Below are 20,766 nucleotides of genomic sequence, written 5' to 3'. Positions count from 1 at the left end.
TGTGGACTGGTTGGGCCGAATGTCCCATTTCCACACTGCATGAATTCTATGGAATATGGATATGACAATAGTCAATCATCTACTGCAGAGAAATGGAGGATAATAATGGGCATTCCGTTGCAAAATCTGATTTTTTTTTAAATGCAGACACACCTATCTTCAAATTCATAACTTATGTTTAAAAGGGAAAATTAAAGGTACTTGAACTGAATGACACTGCAAACATAGAAGTAAACAAGTATGATCCCACTGCTATTATGAGAGATATCCCTGCACCGTGAGCAATGCTGGGAGAACAGAATATTCAAGTGTATTCACAGAATGCGATTGGTATATTACTGAAAGGAGAACTTAAATCAGAAAATTTGGATGTGGAATCGGTTTAGGTGGAACTAAGAAACAGCAAAGGGTAGTAGAGTTGTTAATGTGGTGTTAATGTAATGAATAGTTTTTTAAAATTCGTTCATTGAATGTAAGTGTTGCTAGCTTGGCCTCATGAAATTGATATTGTTCAATCAAAACTGGAGTCTTAAACCTCATGGACATGGAAGAGGAGAAACAGGTTCATGTTAAGGAAGAGCCATTAGTGGGGCCAGATGTGAAATGTACGTTTGTAGTTGGAGCATGGAAGTATTATATCCAGGTGAGGCTGGATGGAGCGAGTCGTAGTTAATTTGAAAGGGGAATGTTTGGCAGGAAATAGGATAGAAGGATATCACTCTGCCCAGGTAGCCAAACTAAAAAGTACTTACTGCTGCCCTGCAGTTAGGGAAAGGACAAAGGATTAACATCTAGACACACAGTGTGTTCCATGACGACATGATGTCATGGGCAAAATGAGGTTATGTTATCTCAAGTGGTAGTGTAATTCAACAGGAGACCCTAGTCAAGGACCTAGTAGATGCAGCAATCAAGCTGAAGGAGGCAGCAGTAAATAAAGTAAAAGCACACCAATTTAGGCACTAGAGCGAGAAGTAACAACTATGCAGCAAAAGCAATGCTTGAACAGAAAGTGATAATGATAGCAGCTGTGAGACATCAAGAAGTCAAAGATGATAAATGTAAACTTCTTTTAAGTTTACAAGAAGCAGCTAGCTCACAGTAAAAACTGCAATGGATTAAAAATGGGCAGTATTAGTAGCCAATGATATTTAAAAGAAGGTAAGGTGGTAGCTTCCACATTCTCCAACAGACCCTATGTAGAGTTTACCATGGATTAGCATACGTAGGGAGGGTTAAAATGATACAGCTAATATCTAATGCTGGTGGTGGAAGATACATAGCTAAATTTTGGCATGTGCGCAGACAGAACCAGTACAGGGAACTAAAATCAAAATGAGCCATCAGCCACATCCACTTGGACTGTGGGAACACATCCAAATGGACTTTATAGGACCACTCCCACAAAGTCAGAATAAGAAATTCTGTCTCGTCATTGTTGACCAGTTTACTAGATGGGTAGAAGCTTTCCACACAAAGTGTTTAGTATGCTTTCCTTTATTGGTCAGAGTATTGAGTACAGGAGTTGGGAGGTCATGTTGCGGCTGTACAGGACATTGGTTAGGCCACTGTTGGAATATTGCATGCAATTCTGGTTTCCTTCCCATTGGAAGGATGTTGTGAAACTTGAAAGGGTTCAGAAAAGATTTACAAGGATGTTGCCAGGGTTGGAGGATCTGATCTATAGGGAGAGGCTGAACAAGCTGGGGCTGTTTTCCCTGGAGCATCGGAGGCTGAGAGGTGGCTTTACAGAGGTTTACAAAATCTTGAGGGGCATGGATAGAATAAATAGACAAAGTCTATTTCCTGGGGTTGGGAGTCCAGAGCTCGAGGGGCATGGGTTTAGGGTGAGAGGGGAAAGATATAAAAAAAGAGACCCAAGGGGCAACCTTTTCACGCAGAGGGTGGTATGTGCATATGGAATGAGCTGCCAGAGGAAGTGGTGGAGGCTGGTACAATTGCAACATTTAAAAGGCATTTGGATGGGCATATGAATACGAAGGATTTGGAGGGATATGGGCTTAAATCTTAAACTGGCAGATGGGACTAGATTAGGTTGGGATATCTGGTCGGCATGGATGGGTTGGACCGAAGGGTCTGTATGCATGCTGTACATCTCTATGACTCTATGAGTCCAATACTAAAAAGGTACAAAAAGGCAAATTGGCTGTGGTAGATTGGGAAAGTACATTCTAAAGTATGAAAGTGGACAGGCAAATTGCTAGTATTTGAATAATTAATATATGGTCTGTATCAAATGTACATTCCTTTTGAAGTGAAAAACACAACAGGAGATTCAACCTTGGCTAACAAGAGGAGTTAGAGATTGTATCAGAAGAAAGAAAAAGGCCTACAAAATTGTCATAAGTCTATTAAGTCTGAGAATTGAGAGAATTTTTGAATGCAGCAAAAGAGGATCAAGAAATTAAAGAAAGCGAAAATAAAACATGAATATAAATTAGGGATAATCATAAAAAAGGACTATAAAACTTGGGTAGCTCGGTCAAGAGGAAAATGCAAGTGTCCTTTAAAGTGACAGACAGGACAATTTACATACAAATATATGAATTAGGAGCATAAGCAGACCACTTAGCTCCTCAAACCTACACTATCATTCAATAAGATCGTTGCTGATGTTTGTATTTCATATTCCACAATATAAAATTTATCACCCCCACGCTCCAACTAACATTTAATTTCCCTGCCTGACAAGAATTGATCTTCCCCTGCCTTAAAAATATTCAGTGACCCCACTTTGAATGCATCAACCTTCAGAGGCAAAAGTCTTCCTATTTCTGTCCTAAAGAGACAAACCCTAATTTTAAAAGAGTTGCACATAGTTCTGAACCAATCCACAAAAGGTAACATTCTCTCCAAGTTTGCCTTGAAAACACCATTCAGAATCTGACACACTGCAAACAAATCACCTTCCTCTTTTAAACTTCAATGGAAACAAGCCCAGTCTATACAACCTATCCCCTTTTGACAACCCATTCATTCCAGCTATCAATCGAGTAAATGTCCTATGAACTGTCTCTAATACACTGACACCATGTTTAAATGAGGTCACTAAAAGTGCACACATTATTCAAAATGTGGTTTCATTAATGCCCTGTATAACTGAAGCATAACATCCTTACTTTTCTGTTCAATTTCTCTTGTTAGCACTCCATTAGCTTTCTTGACTATTTGCAAAATATCTTTTTGTAGCTCATATGAGAGCACTTAAATCCTTCTGCATCTAGGAATTTCAAAGTCACTCTCCACTTAAGTAATACTGACTTTTAATTCTTCTTGCCAAAGTGAACAATTGCAAATTTTCCCATATTGTGCTCCATCTGCTCGGTTTTGCCCAGTCACTCAACCTATCTATATTAGTCTGCAACATGCTTATGTCTTCTTCACAGCATAGGGCCATACATGCTGGTGATTGTTAGTCTCATGCATATTGCACGTTGCTCCTTTTTTCTGAAAGAAGAGAGCTCCGAATTTAAAAGAAGATTCTGCTCAGATCTCCCTTAGGATTGATTAGATTCCCTACAGTGTGGAAACAGGCCCTTCGGCCCAACAAGTCCACACTGACCCTCTGAAGAGCAACCCACCCAGACCTATTTCTCTCTGACTAAAGAGAACATTATGGGCAATTTAGCATGGCCAATTCACCTGACCTGCACATCTTTGGACTGTGGGAGGAAACCCACGCAGACACAGGGAGAATGTGAAAACTCCACATAGACAGTCGCCCAAGGCTGGAATTGAACCTGGGACCCTGGTGCTGTGAGGCAGCAGTGCTAACCATTGAGCCACCATGCCGCCCCATTGTGGAGTTGTATTCCTGTTCTAATAGTTTCTTTATAAAATAAACAATTATCAGAATAGAAGGTAAACCATATCACCTTTCCATGATAGTCAGCTGCCATATTGTGACATTGAAAGCTGTTGTCAAAGGGTAAGTCCATAAGTAAGTGTGATGTTAGGATACTGGAAGAATAGGGGGCCAGATGGGTAAGATACCAGGTAAGTAGAGTGCCAGCTTGATAAAAGGTTTGATGTCAGCTGGGGTAATGCTAGGGTGCCAGCTGGGTAGAATGTTGTGGGAAGGCAGTAAGGCATTAAGAAGCAAGGGGGCAAGGGGCAAGGCGGCCAGTGATGCAGTGTTTAGGGAAGGTCCAGCAGAGAGAAGGTCAGAGGTCAGGTCTGGCAGAAGAATGGATATGGATCAGAGCCAGGCAGTCAGGTCCTGAGACAAGTGTTGAAACCCTGGTATAGTATTGGGTCCTGGGGCAGCATATCATGTCTCCCGAGGTTGCTGGATCGGTATATGGAAGGTGTAAATGGTCTTCGGATATATTGTTGGGGTTGTAAAAATAAGTACTGGGTCAGCTAATAGTTACTCAGGAGTTAAACTATGTAGTTAATAGTCTTGACATTTCCAGACAAAACTATTTTATTTAATTTGATTTGATGTCTCCAATTTTAATGGAGACTTTCAAATGGTCCAAATTCAATTTTCTGGTCAATTCCTTTGGAAAGTGCTGTGATGGGGATTCTACAGGATCCCCTATGTGCAACTCCCATTTACCTCTTCATGACAACTGACATAACATCTGGTCAGTGGAAAATCTGGGCCATACTTTCCTACCTACATTGGTGTCATCTGAATGTTGGATGAGAACCGCTCATCCAAATCACTGATGCAAATTGCAAAAAAGTTAAGGCCCCAGTACAAACCTTGCAGGACCCTATTCATCACATCTGCCAGTCAGACAAAGACCCATTTATACATACAGTTTTCTGCCAGTCCACCAACTTTCTATCCATGATAATACATTATTCCCTACACTATGAGATTTCACTTTTTGCAATAACTTTGGATATGGCACCTTATCAAATGTGTACTAGAAAAGCAAATACAGTACAGCTATAGACTCCCCTTCATACATAACACACAGCAAAAAACTCCAATAATTTGGTTAAATATAATTTTCCTTTGACAAAACCTCATTGATTCTCCAGATTACCTTGACCTCTGCAATTATAATTTATTGAATGATTCATTCTAACACTTTGCCATGTCAAACTAACTGGCTGATAGCTTCCCATTTTTTGTCTCCCTCAATGTTTGAATAGAGGGCTCATGTTTTCTACTTTCCAGTATATTGGAACCTTTCCTGAAGAGGAAACTTTGGAAAATTAACACTACTGCAGCAATAAATTTGTTTAACAATATCTTTAAGATCCTAGGTTGAAATCTATCTCTACCAGTTTGCTTGCTATTTGAAATCTCACCAATTTTCTCTCCCTCTCCATTCCACTTCCTAATTTACAGCTATTATTGGAATGATTTTTGTTTTGTCTACTGGGAAGGTAGAAGCAAAACATGTGCTCATTCAATCCACCATTTTCTTATTATCTACTAATAATTCCCCATTCTCACTAAGGACAAACATTCACTTGATTTACTCTTTTCCCTTTTAAATCCCGTTAGAAACTTTTACTATCAGTTCTTACATGGCTAGCTTGCTTCCTTGCACATTTCCTCCTGATTAATCTTCTAGTTATTCTGAATATTCTAACCAATCATCTGACGTGCCAATCAGCTTTGTGCAAATTTATGCTTTTTCCATCTGTTAGGTGCTTTCTCTCACTCCTTTAGTTAACCACAGGATGATGGATCCTCCCTTTAGAATTTTTCTTTACTGTAGGAGTATGTTTATTTTGAGTATTCTGAAGTATCCCCTTAAAGTGGCTACTACTTCATCTCTCGTGATCTTTCTCCTAGTTTAGTATTATAATTCACATCAGCTAGCATAGCTTTCAATTGCCCACACTTATTCAGGTTTAAAATACAAGTCAGCTCCAATCTTCTCCTTTTCAAACTGGAAATTTCAATTATATTATGGCCACTACTACTTATGGGTGCCTTTATTTGGAGGCCATTAATTAACCCTATCTCATTACATAATAGTGTATGAATCTGGGTCATTTCAGAAAGTCATACTCAGAAATATTCCATAAGCTCTTAATTTAAGCTACAACTGCTATTCTGATATTTCCAGTTTATATATAAAGTGTCCCATAATTGTGGAATCCTAAAATCCCGACTGTGTAGAGAGAGGCTTCTCAGCCCATTGAGACAGTACAGACCTGCTGAAAAGCGTCCCACCCGGACCAACCACAACCCCGCACCATTCTCTAACTCTGTATTTACCATGCTAATTTACCTAGCCAGCATAGTCTTAACCACAATGGGGACAATTTAGAATGGCCAATCTGCCTAACCTGCACATCCTTTGACTGTGGGAGGAAACCTGAGCACCCAGTGAAAACCTACACAGAAATGGGGAGAACATACAAACTCCACACAGACAGTTGCCCAAGCCTGGAACCAAACCTGCGTCACAATGCTGTGAAGTAGCAGTGCTAATCACTGTGCCAATTCTAATAGCTGTCCCTTTACAACAAGCATTCAGTATGTGAACCACTCCCAATAGTGACCTCTTTCCCTAACTATTCTTCATCTCCAAACAGATTCTAACTCATCTCCATCCAGATGGATTCTAAATCCTCATCTCCTGAACCAAGGTTATCTTTGAATAATGCACAAATACTCTCCTTGAATAATAGGGTAACCCCTCCAACTTTACCTACCTACCTGTACACCTTGAAAGTTATATACCCAATCCTTACTACCTGCAGCCATATTTCCTGAATGGCTATCAGATCTTAGTTATTTATTAATAAAATGGTCGAGAAAAAAAAGTGTCTGTTTTTTCGGTGGCAGATACCTTCCTTGAAACTTTTGAGAACCAAGGAACTAGTGAGAATGAAAAGCCAAAAGAAATTAGTAGCAGTACAAAGTAGTATGGGGAAATGAATTAGTCAAAAGCTGATAAATCCCACAGATCTGTTGATCTACATCCCAGAGTGTTGAAAGAGGTGGCTATAGAGGTGGGAGGTCCATTGGTGATCACCTTCCAAATGTCTGGAAATTCTGAAATGGTTCCTGCAAATTGAATGGTTGCAAATGTAACCCCACTATTCAAAGACTGATTTCAATAGTAGGGAAAATGTTAGAATTTAATGATAAAAATATGTGCTAACAAAACTCTGAAATTAATAGTAGCAAGAGACAAAAGTTAACAGACTTATAGAAGGGGAATAGTGTGTTACAGCCAGGTGTCTTGGAGCTTACTAGGATGTTACCAATAGAAAAGGTAAAGGGAAATAAATCGACATGATAAATTTAGATTTTCAGAAGATTTTTGATAAGGTCACACATGAGAGGTGAAAGGCTATTATATTGGCATAGATTGAGAATTGGTTAAAAGACAGGGATAAATTGATTATTCTCAGGTCAGCAGGCTGTAATTAGTGGGAGCATAAAGATTAATATCTTTCATAATTTTCGACTCTTCATTACATTTATAGTCATAACATGCAAGTAAATGGGCCCAAATTATTCACAATCTATGTCAATGATTTTGATGTGGAATCCAAATAAAATACCTTTAAGTTTCTGATACCACAAAACTGATGGGAATGTGAGATGTTAACTTATATTTGGTAGGAGAAAGTGAGGACTGCAGATGCTGGAGATGAGAGCTGAAAAATGTGTTGCTGGAAAAGCGCAGCAGATCAGGCAGCATCCAAGGAGCAGGAGAATCGACATTTCGGGCATGAGCCCTTCTTCAGGAAGGGCTTTATGCCCGAAACGTCAATTCTCCTGCTCCTTGGATGCTGCCTGACCTGCTGCGCTTTTCCAGCAACACATTTTTCAACTTATATTTGGTGTCTTGAACCAATTTAAATAGTGGAGTGTCTAGGAAGTTAATGCTTTACTTGCATGTTATGACTATAAATGTAATGAAGAGTTGAAAATTATGAAAGATATTGATCAATTATTCTAACTATTCTTGCGTGTATGTCCAAATATCCAGTACAAATACAGAAACAATTGTTACTGGGAAACAGATTTGTCCAATGTCGGAGTTCGTGAGAATGAAAATTACCCCCCAAAACTAAAACGTAACCTCCAAAACCAGAAAGTAGCCCTCAAGAGGAATCCTTGAAAAAGGAAAATCAATTTGACCTTCTTTCAAGTAGATTTAGAAAAACTATGTGAGTAGCTAATAACATAGCTGATGGAATGCAATGTGGAAAAGTGTGGAAGTTTGATAAGGTAAACAGAAATGCAGAGTACTTCTTGAGAGAGACTGTGAAGTGTTAATGCCCGAAGAGACTTTGGTGCCTTTTTTCATGAGTCACTGAAAGCTCTAGTGTGGAATTCAAATCATTTCCTTAGATAAAGAAGTGTCCAATGAGCAAAAACTAAATAGACTGGCCCTATATTCAGTGGACATTAGAAGAATAAGAGGTGACCTCATTCAAGGACATTAAAAAGTCTTACAGGGATCATCAAGGTAGATGCAGAGAAATGTTTGTCCTGGTTAGGGGGATGTCTAGAACCAGGGGACAGTCTCAAGATCAGCCCACACTATTTATAAGAAGAAGAATATCTTCACAAAGAAGATAGTGGTTTGGAATTCTCTGTCCCGGGGTCTATGGAGGCCCTGTCATAGAGCAAGTTCAAGACAGATTGAGAGTTCTAGATACTGAAAACCCCAAAAGTTGCAGGAAATATAGTGTTGAAGCAGAAGATCTACCATGATTTCCTTAAATAGTAGTACAGCTTGATTGGCTGAATGACCTACTCCTGCTCCCAGTTCTTCTGTTTTGTTCTTAAATTTCCTGATCCAAGCTACACTAGAATGTTGCTTGGTATAGAGGGAAGGTCTTATGAGAAAAGACTGAGGGACTTGAGGCTGTTTTTGTTAGAGAGAAGGTTGAGAGATGAATTAATTGAGACATATAAGATAATCAGAGAGTTAGATAGGGTGGTCAGTGAGAGCCTTTTTCCTCAGATGGTGATGAGGGGACATAGCTTTAAATTAAGGGGTGATAGATATAGGACAGATGTCAGAGGTAGTTTCTTTACTCAAAGTAGCAGGGGTGTGGAACGCACTGCCTGCAACAATAGTAGACTCACCAACTTTAAGGGCATTTACATGGTCACTGGATAAACATATGGATGAAAATGGAATAATATAGGATGGATAGGCTTCAGATTGGTTCCACAGGTCGGCGCAACATTGAGGGCCAAAGGGTCTGTACTGCGCTGTAATGTTTTATGTTCTGTACACACCTCAGTGGCCATAATTGGTTTCATTATACTTACACATTGTGATGATATGGTGTCTTGGATGTTAAAATGAATCCAATATGCTTCATAGAAATATACGCAAAGATGAATATTTACATTAGACTTCACCATTTCTTTGAATAGGGATTTTTTGCATGAATAGGATATAAATTGCTGTCTAACTTACGATGTGCTTAACTTGTGTACTTCTGAGCACTGGTGGACGCTTTACATTGCTCTGTTTGACATTTATGAAAATTTTGGATCTTTTTAGGAGCTGAACTGCAGATAATGCAATGGCAGCACTGGAAACAATAGAAAACAGACAAATGACTTAGTGGCACATGAGTCCCATTTTATGTAAACATTCTGTTTATAACAGAATCTGAGTATAATGTAAAATATAAGCTTCATGACAGCAATAGTAAAATGGAGAGAGTAAGTAATGTTGAATTGTCGAACAACGGAAATGCTTTTTGTTGTACATATTGATTTATACATTGTTGTACAGTAAGAATTTGTTTCGCTGCTGAGTTCAGATTTTTAAATGATGTAAATAATATAAATTAATACATTCATAAATAGTAAATTTGATTAATCTAATTTTTTGTCAGTTTATTCAAATTATATTTCCTTATTGTAGCCTGAATTCAATATATTATATATATATATATATATATATATATGTTTCATTCTTAACTCATGAGATTTGGGTCTCATCTGCATGGAACCTGTCAGTCTGTCATCTGAATGCAGTAGCAAGCAATATTCAGGCTGAAGATGGAAGTCACCTGAGTGACAAAACAACAGCTCCTGGCACTCAAGGGCTTGATACTGAGGGGGGAAGGTAGCACAGCCCCAAAGAGAAAAATCCAAGTTGTGGGGTCAGGAAAAGAAAAATAATATCTCCTTACGTCATTCGCTATCATACTTTGCTTTGTGAAGCACCTCAGAATATTTTATTTTATTAAAGGTGCTAAGGTATTGCAGTTTTAAAATAAACACCTTAATAATCCTACATAGGATTTGTTTATCCACTAATATTTTCAGACAATTTAGGGTATGAGCAATACTCAATACTTCAAAGGAAATTCTGCCTGGTGAGGCCACTTAAAGGTCTCACCACATAAATTTGGTCCCAATACCCTCTGACTTACCTGGGTTCCTCTGAATTTGGAATGCCTGCGGTCCCAGACTTGGCCACCAATCCCGCATGGAGTTGCTGAGACTACAGAACCACCAGCCATTTGATTAGGGCTTATAGCTCTGAGGCACAAATCACACCTTAAAGTAATTAACAGTGCTGTGGGCAGGAAATTGCTGTGGGACCAGCTGCTGGGAGCGTGGCCAGGCTCCTCGTTTTAGTTGGAGGATGAGGGGTTGACCCCTGCAAAATTTAACCACATGGTCTGTAATTTAGGATATTTCAGATATGGACCTGGGTTCAGTACCAATGTGAAAAGGTATCATAACGAACTGAAAATGTTTTTTACCACTATTGCAACAGTTGTAAAAGTAAGGCTGATCTGTACCTAAATGCTAGTTGCAACCTTTGGAAGGCAATTGCTGCAGCCTGACATTTAGCATCAATGACCATCTCTAGTCCAGTAGGTGCAAGATTGGCAAATATAAGGTCATGTTCCTTTTTCAGTTTGTCCACCAAAATGTTTAGCTTCTTTTGTACATCTGACAAAATGATATCCTGCAATAGTAAAAGGTCAAATCATTATTTTAAAAAATATAATGACAATAAAGCAGTGTAATAAAAATGTGAAAATATTTATAAATCATTGTTGTTAAAAACTACTGTTAAAACTTTTCAACTTGTAATCCTCAGGACAAACAAAAATAATATGCCCAAATAGATGATGTTACCTCGAGACCAAGTTCTAAAATCTGCTTTAGTCTCCTTGAGAAACACCTCTTAAAAATAATGTCACTGAACTTCCTACTCAATGCATATGTGTGCTGTATTCTAATCTGCAGCTAAATGTAAGAATTTCCTTAACAGGCTCCAATCCATTCTCAAAATTTACCTTTGAAATGAAACCATCAAACAATCTCTCTTTCTTCAACTTTCTAGTTGAGAAACCTGCTCATACTATCTGCCACAGCCTCCCTTTATTGGTCAATATACACAGGAAGTATCAATTAAATTCACTTTAAACTGTTATAATAAATGCTCTCAGAGGGCTATAGGCATGCCAGCTCACTGTTCTGTACATGCACCTGCTCAGGCTGAAAGTTGCTGCCACTATCCTCTATGTGTAAGAAACTTTAGGAACTGCTTGGTCTGATGTTGTAGGGGAGTCCCACTTTCTGCTCTAACTAGTAGAATCATTTGCTGTTCGCAAGATAGTTTATTACATATTAAAAAGATGGTTGCAGGTATTATAGGACCAGATGTTAGTTTTCAGTCCTTTGAGATTCTAAGCTCACCTATCCAGAAGACCATATGCCATCATCAATGTGGATGCTGCTTTTGGAACTTCACCCTTTCAGACCCATATACAACATTAATAATAAACATATATACACACACACGTGAACTTATGCACGTTGGCTAAAAACCAGAAAGGAAGAGTACTATTTAAATAATGAGATATTTGGAAGTGTGGATATATAACGGGATCAGAGTGTCCTTCTACACCAGTCAATGAAAGTAGACAGGCAGGTGCAGAAAGCAATTAGGAAGGCAAATGGTATGATGTCTTTCATTGTAAGAGGATTGAAGTTCAGAAGGGATGACCTACTTCAGTTAGACAGGTCGTTCTGCTATGACGCATGTTTCGTCAATGCGAATACGCTGTAATGCAATTGACAAATAGGGGATGCTGTTTCTAAAGCATTAACTTTTAAAACGTATTCGCTACAGTGCAATTGCATTGCCAACACTAGGTGTTATTTGTATTGCACAATTCTTGTATAATGCAAGGTCACATAGGAACGTGACTATCGCGCTATAGAAATTACTGTATAGGGCCGAGGTGAGATTACTCTTAGAATATTGCATGTAGCTTTGGTCTCCCTACAAGAAAAAAGGATATGCTTGCCATAGAGGGATTGCAGTGGAGGTTCACTCGGCTGATACTGGGGATGGCAGAACCGTCCTGTGAGGACAGATTGGTTCGAACGGGCCTGTATTCCTTGTGTTTTGAAGGTGGAGAGGGAAGTTGATCGAAACGTATAAAATTCTGTATAAAAACGTCTGCAGGGTGGATGCTTCCCTGGGTTGGGAGTCTAGAACCAGGGGTCACAATCTCAGAATATGGGATAGGCAATTTAGGATGGAGAAGAGGAAAGATTTCTTCAGACTGGTAGTGAACCAATGGAATTATCTAACACAGAAGTCTATGGAGACTAATTCTCTAAAAAATTTCTTGAATGTATTCAAAGATTTTATGGGAGTATGGGAGAAAGCAGGACTGACACGGAGATAGAGAAATGGTTATCATATTGAATGGTGGAACAGGGTCACAAGGCCAATTGGCAAACTCCTGTTCCTGCTTTCTGCATTTCTATGTTTAATTACATTACATTTACTGCTATACTACCTATCCCAAACATTCTGACTTTACAAATTCAGGTGATCTGATATTCTTGCATAAATATTCTCTTCAGACTTGAACAAACTGCATTTGCTGGGTCAAAGACCATTGACTTCGATGTTGTTCCTGACAGTCTGAGGTCTGTAAGTCTCTTAAGTTATCAATTGCCCCTTAGGATTCATCCTAATTGATCAGTGGTGAATACAAGCAAATGGGATAGGATTCCTGCAGTTCCTCCATACAACAATACATGATCTGCAGGCCCTTGGATAACCATACCTTTTCTGACTACATTCAGGATCCACACATTTTGTCTCATCTCTATCCTAAATATAATTATAATTGGCACTTTGATGGTTATGTGTGGCCTGTTACATATGGTAGGACAGTCTTGGACACATCAATATAGAGTCAATTTTCTTGGTAAGAAAAGAACTGAGTCTTCAGCTTCTAGCCCATCAGCAATTCTGGAACAAGATGAATCTATAATTTAACAGTCCCATCAAAAACAAGAAAATCTATCACATTACATTCGCATGGAATGGTGGGAAAAATTATCATTGGATATTGTTACTCTAGTCTGTGGTTGACAACTCTTGCAATCAGTAATGAAATCCTCAATATGGCTGGAGATCCCAGGCACCATACTGCTGACCAAGATCTGGCTCTGCACTTTATGATCCCGTGTTCCTGCTAAACTTCCCCAGGAATTTGTCACCCAGAATTGCAAAATGCTGTTTGAGTTCTAAATATGTTTTCATGGCTAACCCAATTGGCCTTTGATCTGGCCAATCTTCAACAAAATGCTGACTGAAATTGAGACATCTAGTTTTTCAACCGTGCTTGTTCAGTTTGACAAGTGGTGGCTTGGCCACTGTGCCAGTGCCAGTGTATGACTCGATTTTATGACTAAGCTCAACATCTTGCCTATCACTCTGAACTGCATATCTAGCATTACTTGCAACTTTCTGCACACTGTTTCATAACTTGTTAGATGAAGTCAAAATCTTTGCATTCTTGGAGGCATCCTTGTAGTTTCTGCACAGTTAAAAAAACTAAGGAGCTTTATGATTCAGTTGTGTCCACATTCAGACAAAGGATGTAATCTGAAAATCTCTTGCGAGTCCATGTAACCAAGAAAATCTCCAACTTAATCATGGCTTATTGGAATATACTTTCAGTGGTTTAGATAATTAGAAAGGATGGATTATAGAGCTCTAGGACATCCATGGACTTCATGTTCTCAATCCTCTGAAAAGCATTCTCTTGCTTAACATTCCAACATTGCTGTTACATTTTGACGGGCTGACTCTAGGATTTTTTCTTACTTGTCAAGAGAGCCAAAAATACTGGTTTACCTTGCCTGAGAATCTGAGAGCCCTGGATGATGTCAGAGTGGGGAACTACATAATAGCTCAGGTCTTCGATGGATCAGCAACCGTACTTTCGCTGTAGACGATATGTACTATGAACCACATTTGATTCCTTGGAGAATTCACACTTGTTGTGAAGTGTGAGCCTTTCGCTTGTATACATTCTGATTATGGTTTTCATTTGTTTGTCCATGTGGCATATGATTTGGTGAAGACTTTGTAAAATATTGTACAAAGTTTGCTAACAAGTCTCTGGGGAAGGCAATCCCAAATGATAATTTGTTGAAATAAAATCTCCCAAAGTTATAAAAGTTGTAAGCAACCTAAAACAAAAACAAAATCAGAAATTGCCAGCTAAACTGGAAAGCAGAATTAACAGTTTGTATCTGGTGACTCGTCAGAACCATTTGAAAGACCAGTCATCATACTCAAAATGTTAATTCTGCTTCTCTCTATAAAGGCATAGCCAGACCTGCTGAGTTTCTGTGGCAATTTCTGTTTTCAGTTCAGATCTTCAGAATCCTCAGTTCTTTGTTTTATTTCAGTAAGAAATCTGGATTGCTCATTCAATGAAACCTGCCAGAATCTACAATGTATGCTGAGTTTCGTGAAAATGCTTATGTAGTTTCGTTAAATTATCACAAATCATAGATGTTGAATGGATTTCTCTCATACGGTCTTATCTCTCTCACAAGATAAACATAATTCAAATAGTATCACTAGGCAAAGTACCATTGAGTTTCTTTTGCGACTAGGTGATTGCTTATAACTTTTACAAGTTGCTTCTTGACTTCCTTCATTAAAGGATGCAAATCTTGGATGCATAGAAGCATGAAGATTTCATATCATTCTTCAGTATAATATTGCATTCAGTATTCACTTCCCGTAATGCAATAAATGATTTAGGGCAATCTTGTTCAAAGAAGCTTTTCAGCTTCTGTTTAACCTCTTCCACCTTTTTTTGAAGAGGAGTTAGGTCAAGACATGCATTTTTACACAAAATCCTTGCTTGTGAAGTATGTGTACATATTCTACTTTTTGGTGTGCTGAGAGTGACTCTTCGCCTTAAGTACTATGTCTCCTGGACACACAGTGCAATTTCGTCGAGTATAGACAGTTTTTCTTAACCAGGTTTCATGTTAGACTAATATCTTATTTAATCAAGAATATTTCTAATAGTTTAAGAATATGTGGAAGCTGACACTTATCCAGATATCTACATTGATATTCATAAGATGACCACTGACATAAAATTAAGTTTGGCAAAATACAATGTCTGGACCACTTATTCCTTTAAGAAACACGATAGACATTTCCTCTATTGTAGACTGTCCTACCTAACCAACCTTCATTTGGGGAAGCTATTTGATTTCTTGCTTTTCTGAATCTATGTCTCCCTTCTGCTTTTGAAAATGGCCAATTGAGAGATAAATAAGACATTCTCTTTGAGTAGCCCATAATATGACGGAGCAGAATTAGGCTTCTCACCCATACAGTCTGTTCCACCATTCACTGAGATCATGGCTGATTAGATAATCTGCACCTCAATTTTCCTCCTTTCCATGGGCTGTGGGCTTTGCTGGCTCTGCCAGCATTTATTGCACATCCCAAATTGATCTTGAAGGTAGTGAGCTGCCTCAATGAAATGCAATTTTCCATTAGGTCTAGGTACAGAGTGCTGTTAGGTTGAAATCATGGATTTCTCTATCTCAGGGTAACGAGACATGGACAATATATGTGGCATTGAAGTACATTTATCCAGATAGATAGATCAGTTCAAGTTGAAAAGCCACAATATGCTATAGAGACCACATTTCTTTCCTTTTCAACTATAAACTGGAAGAGAAGTCAGTCACTGCTACATAGCTAAATGCCTAGAAATGTTGCTACTTGAAAATCAAGTGGTGTGCATTTTTAGCTTTGCAAGACAATAGAAGTAGAAGCAGAATTAAGGTCAGCACATCGGTTCTGCTCTGCCATTTGATTGTGGCTAATGTTTCTCAACTGCACTCTTCTGCCTTCTCCCATTAACTTTTGATCCCTTATTAATCAAGAAACTGTCTATCTTAGACTAAATGATTGTCCTCCACAGCCTCCTGTGGGAATGAATTCCACAGATTCACCAACCTCGAGCTGAAGACATTCCTCCTCATCTCAGTTCGAAAGGTCCCTAGACCTGAGGCTGTGCTCCCAGGTCCTAGTCCTTCCGCCTAGTGGAAACTTCTTCTCTACATCCATTCTATCCAGGCCTCTTAATATTCTGTAAGTTTCAATGAGATCCCCCCTCGTCCTTCTAAAATCAATGGAGTACAGACCTAGAGTTCTCAACTGCTCCCTTTATGACAAGCCCTTCATCTCAAATCATTCTCGTGAACTTCCTTTGGACCTCCAAGATCACAACATCCTTGTTCAGATACAGGGATCAAACCTGCTCACAATATTCCAACTGCAGTCTTACCAGTGCCTTATATAGCATATGTCTACTGTTGTGGTCTAGCTCTCTTGAAATGGATGTAAACATTGCATTTGCCTTCCTAACTGCCAACTAAACCTGCATGTTAACCTTGAGAAATAGAACTCCCAAGTCCCTTTGTGCTTCAGATTTCCAAAGCCCATCCCCTTTTAGAAAACACTTTTTCTACACTGTATTCCATCTGCTGTTTTTTGACCCCTCACTTAGCCTTCTGCAGCTTTCCTGTTTCTTTAACAACCTATCAATCGACCTATCTTTGTGTCATGTGCAAACTTAATTCCTTTGTCCAGATTGTTAATGTATAATGTAAATAGCTGTAGTCCCAACACTGACCCCAGCAGAAGTCCACTACTAACTGCCTGCCATATGAAAAAGATTCCTTTATACCCACTCTCTGCTTTCTGCCAGTAAGTCAATCCTCTATCCATGCCAATACTTTGCCCCTAATACCAGGGGTCTTATCTTATTAAGCAGCGTCCAGTACAGAACCTTATTAAAGACCTTCTGGAAGTCCAAATAGATCATGCCCGCTGGTTCTCCTTTATCTAACTTGCTCATTACCTCATCAAAGATTTCTCACAAATTTTCCAGGCATGACCAAGTCCTCTGTAATCCTATCCTTATTAACAAATTGTAAAATCTTACCAATGACTCAGGTCAGGCTAACCAGCCCAGATAGTTTCCTGTCTTCTGCTTCCTGCCCTTCTTAAACAGGCTATTACTTTAGCCATTTTCCAGTCCTCTGGGATCCTCCCTGACCTGTGATTCCTGAAAGATCACCACCAACATCTCTAGAATTTCCTCTGTTATCTCCTTCAGATTTCTAGCATGTCTTACCCAGTCCGGGTGATCTATCCACCTTCAGCTTTCAGCCTCCTGAGATCAAGCTTCACTTTTCAGCAGTCTAATGTACATTCTTGCCTCATGTAATCTTTTATATTACTCAGTAGCTTATCCCTGTATTTCATCTTCTCCCCCATTATTGCTTTTTTTTTAAAGTTACGTCTACTTGTTTTAAAAGGCTTAGAATCATCTGGCTTCCCACCAATCTTCACCGCACTGTATGCTTTTTCTTTTTTACTATCACTGATTTCTCTGTGAGCCATGGTTGACTTGTCCTTCACTTGGATGTTTCCTCTTCCTTGGGATGAATTTCTGCTTTGCCTTCTGATCTACCCACAGAAACCCATAATTAGGTGCTCCACTGTCTTCCTTACTAGGCTCCCCTTCCAATCAATCAATCAACTCTGCCCAGCAACTCCCTCATGTATTTGTAGTTACCTTTACATTTCTTGACCTTAAGCTCCTTAATCAAGTCTGCCTCAATACATGTCACCAAATCCAAAATTGTCTCTTTCCTGGTGGGCTCGACCACGTGCTGCTCCCAAAAAGCAACACAGAAATTCCTTTTTCTTATGATCCATTTCCAACCTGATTTTCCCAGTCCAGCAGCATATTGAAGTCCCTCAAGATTTTGTTGCTTTTGGTGCAGTGACGTTGCTACATTATGAAATAAAGCAGCACAAGGAGAACTGCCTGATGCAGTCCTCAGATTCATCCAGTTGCAGTGAGTCATGCACCTGGGTGAGCACTACAGCCAGAAATGTCCAAAGCCAGCAAATAGAAAACCTCTCTCTTCCTTCCTTCTGTTTTGAGTCAAAGGAAATTAAGACCTATAGACTCAAAAGAAAGGATTCTATTACAAGAAAAGATCTAGGTCCAGCCAATCAGCCACTGAATCACAGATCGACTATCGCTGTGCAGCCAAAACTACGTCATCATTGCTGCAATCAAAAGAATGGAAATTTAGATTTTGCTTTGCAGCCAGGATTAGATTAGATTAGATTACAGTGTGGAAACAGGCCCTTCGGCCCAACAAGTCCACACCGACCCGCCGAAGCGAAACCCACCCATACCCATACATTTACCCCTTACCTAACACTACAGGCAATTTAGTATGGCCAATTCACCTGACCCTGCACATCTTTGGATGGTGGGAGGAAACCCACGCAGACACGGGGAGAACGTGCAAACTCCACACAGTCAGTCGCCCGGGAATTGAACCCGGGTCTCTGGTGCTGTGAGGCAGCAGTGCTAACCACTGTGCCACCGTGCCGCCCTCAATTGGACTTTTGATATACAAAATTTTGTTTTCCCCATCTATACTTTTTCACTCTATAATATGTATGAGAAACAATCCGTCTTTCGTTTGACTGATCTGTAATTAAATGTATGTGTTTGGGGATTTAAAAGGGTATAGTTTCAGTTGAAGGATAGTAAATTAGTAATCCAATCTTACTTGCCAGAATCAGCCACTGTTTACAATATATGATTATTTTTCTACTATGGTGAAACCTGGTGTGAATTACTTTTGTCCCAAATCAAATCAGTCAAGCAAATTGTACAGTTTGTTGAGTTAATTGGATGTTTGCAATATTACAATTACTTGTGGGACAGTGGGGCCTCATTATCAGCAATGGCCTTCATAACGGAGTCATAACAATGAGCTAAAAATAAACTGGACATTTGGTTTGACATAATTCAACCAATTAATCTATTTGTAGATTAACACCTAGCTGTAAATATTTCTACCACTTATTATTGTGTATAATTACCTTCAACTGGGGCAGATTTAGGGTGTACCTTAAGGAATAAATGTCCAGTTCCTTTTTACGCGGTTGGCATGTTCTTGTGGTTTCCAGTGCACGATCTAATTTAGTCATAATATTCACATCAGTATCCAGATCTATAAATTTTTCATCTGCAATATGGAACAGAAGTAGTTTACCTTGACATGTTAAGAGAAATAAATCATAGATATATTATAACCACAAGAGCCTTAAATGACTCACAACAACTAAACATTAACAAGACAAATAACATGTTGCTGAGTAATAAGAATTATAATTCACTGTTTTTTCTCAAGTCATGATACTTTGTTCAAAGTTTGTGAGAAGATTTGTAGCTCAGGTGCTCATTGTTGTGGTTCTGTTCGCCGAGCTGGGAATTTATGTTGCAGACGTTTCATCCCCTGTCTAGGTGATAATTTGTGGAATGATTGGGGGAAATGAGGAGATCCTTTTCTTCAATGTTCCAATGACAACCACAAAGGTCGGAGCTTAGACACCATCCTACTGGAATCTCATCCCTTTCATTAATGTTTATTAACTGCAATGTCCACAAAAATAGCAGCAGAAAGTGTGTCTACCCCAGAAGGAATGCTAACAAAGCAAGCTCTTGAAATTAAGTGCTAACAACACATTAACTTTGTAATGTCTCCCTCCTATTGGAAGGATGTTGTGAAACTTGAAAGAGTTCAGAAATGATTTACAAGGATGTTACCAGGTTTGGAGGGTTTGAGCTATAGGGAAAGGTTTAATAGGTTGGGGCTGTTTTCCCTGGAGTGGCGAAGGCTGAGGGGTGACCTGATAGAGGTTTATAAAATCATGAGGAGCATGGATAGGGTAAATAGACTAGGTCTTTTCCCTGGGGTGGGGGAGTTCAGAACTAGAGGGCATAGGTGTAAGGTGAGAGGGGAAAGATTTTAAATGGAACTCAGGGACAACTTTTTCAGACAGAGGGTGGTGTGTGTATGGAATGAGATGCCAGAAATGGTGGAGGCTAGTACAATTATAAAATGTACGTGGATAAGTATATGAATAGGAAGGGTTCAGAGGGATAAAGGCCAAGTGCTGGCAAATGGGATTAGATTAATTTAGGGTCGCTGGTCGGCACAGACAAGATTGACTGAAGGGTCTGTGTCTGTGCTGTACATCTCTATGACTGTGATAGATTTTTGGCCAGAGGGATAGAAATAAACTTCTTAGTCGTCCCATGACCAAAAATCCTTTGACTGCTGAAGGGTTTAATAGTAACACCTGGAACACCTTGTCCAGTCTGCTGTTAACACAGAGTGTTCTAAGAATCTAATCAGCGGATAACACACCAGCCACATTGCAGGATAACAGCTGTGGGGTGGGTGGGGAGTTGGGGGCGAGAGGAGACAGACAGGGAAAATACCACAAAGGGCCAGGCCTACCCATACAGGATCAGCTCATCTGGAAAGATGTATTTTCTCACAAGGGCTCAGTCCAAACACCAAAAATGTGAGACAAAGAAAACCAGAGTGCAAAGGCTAAGGCCTGCCACAACAGTCCTTTTCTAAAAATA

At 39.3% G+C, this 20,766-nt stretch overlaps 1 protein-coding gene across 1 annotated transcript in view; it reads right to left on the bottom strand.

Moving 5' to 3' along the window:
* The window catches only part of cfap54 (cilia and flagella associated 54), a 527,984-nt gene that overhangs the window by 155,980 nt on the left and 351,238 nt on the right, over window positions 1-20,766 (bottom strand). Inside the window, exons 51-53 of the mRNA XM_087999737.1 lie at window positions 19,212-19,357; window positions 10,735-10,904; window positions 9,390-9,507 (exon numbers count right to left, since the gene is read on the bottom strand). Coding sequence (XP_087855863.1) covers window positions 9,390-9,507; window positions 10,735-10,904; window positions 19,212-19,357 — 434 coding nt within the window. The remainder of the gene's footprint in view (window positions 1-9,389; window positions 9,508-10,734; window positions 10,905-19,211; window positions 19,358-20,766) is intronic.

Source organism: Chiloscyllium plagiosum, unplaced genomic scaffold (assembly GCF_037043375.1).
Source record: "Chiloscyllium plagiosum isolate Xiang-an unplaced genomic scaffold, Cpla_swu_hap1 HiC_scaffold_23, whole genome shotgun sequence".
NCBI classification, from domain to species: domain Eukaryota; kingdom Metazoa; phylum Chordata; class Chondrichthyes; order Orectolobiformes; family Hemiscylliidae; genus Chiloscyllium; species Chiloscyllium plagiosum.
This window is presented reverse-complemented; position numbering and strand designations above follow the sequence as displayed.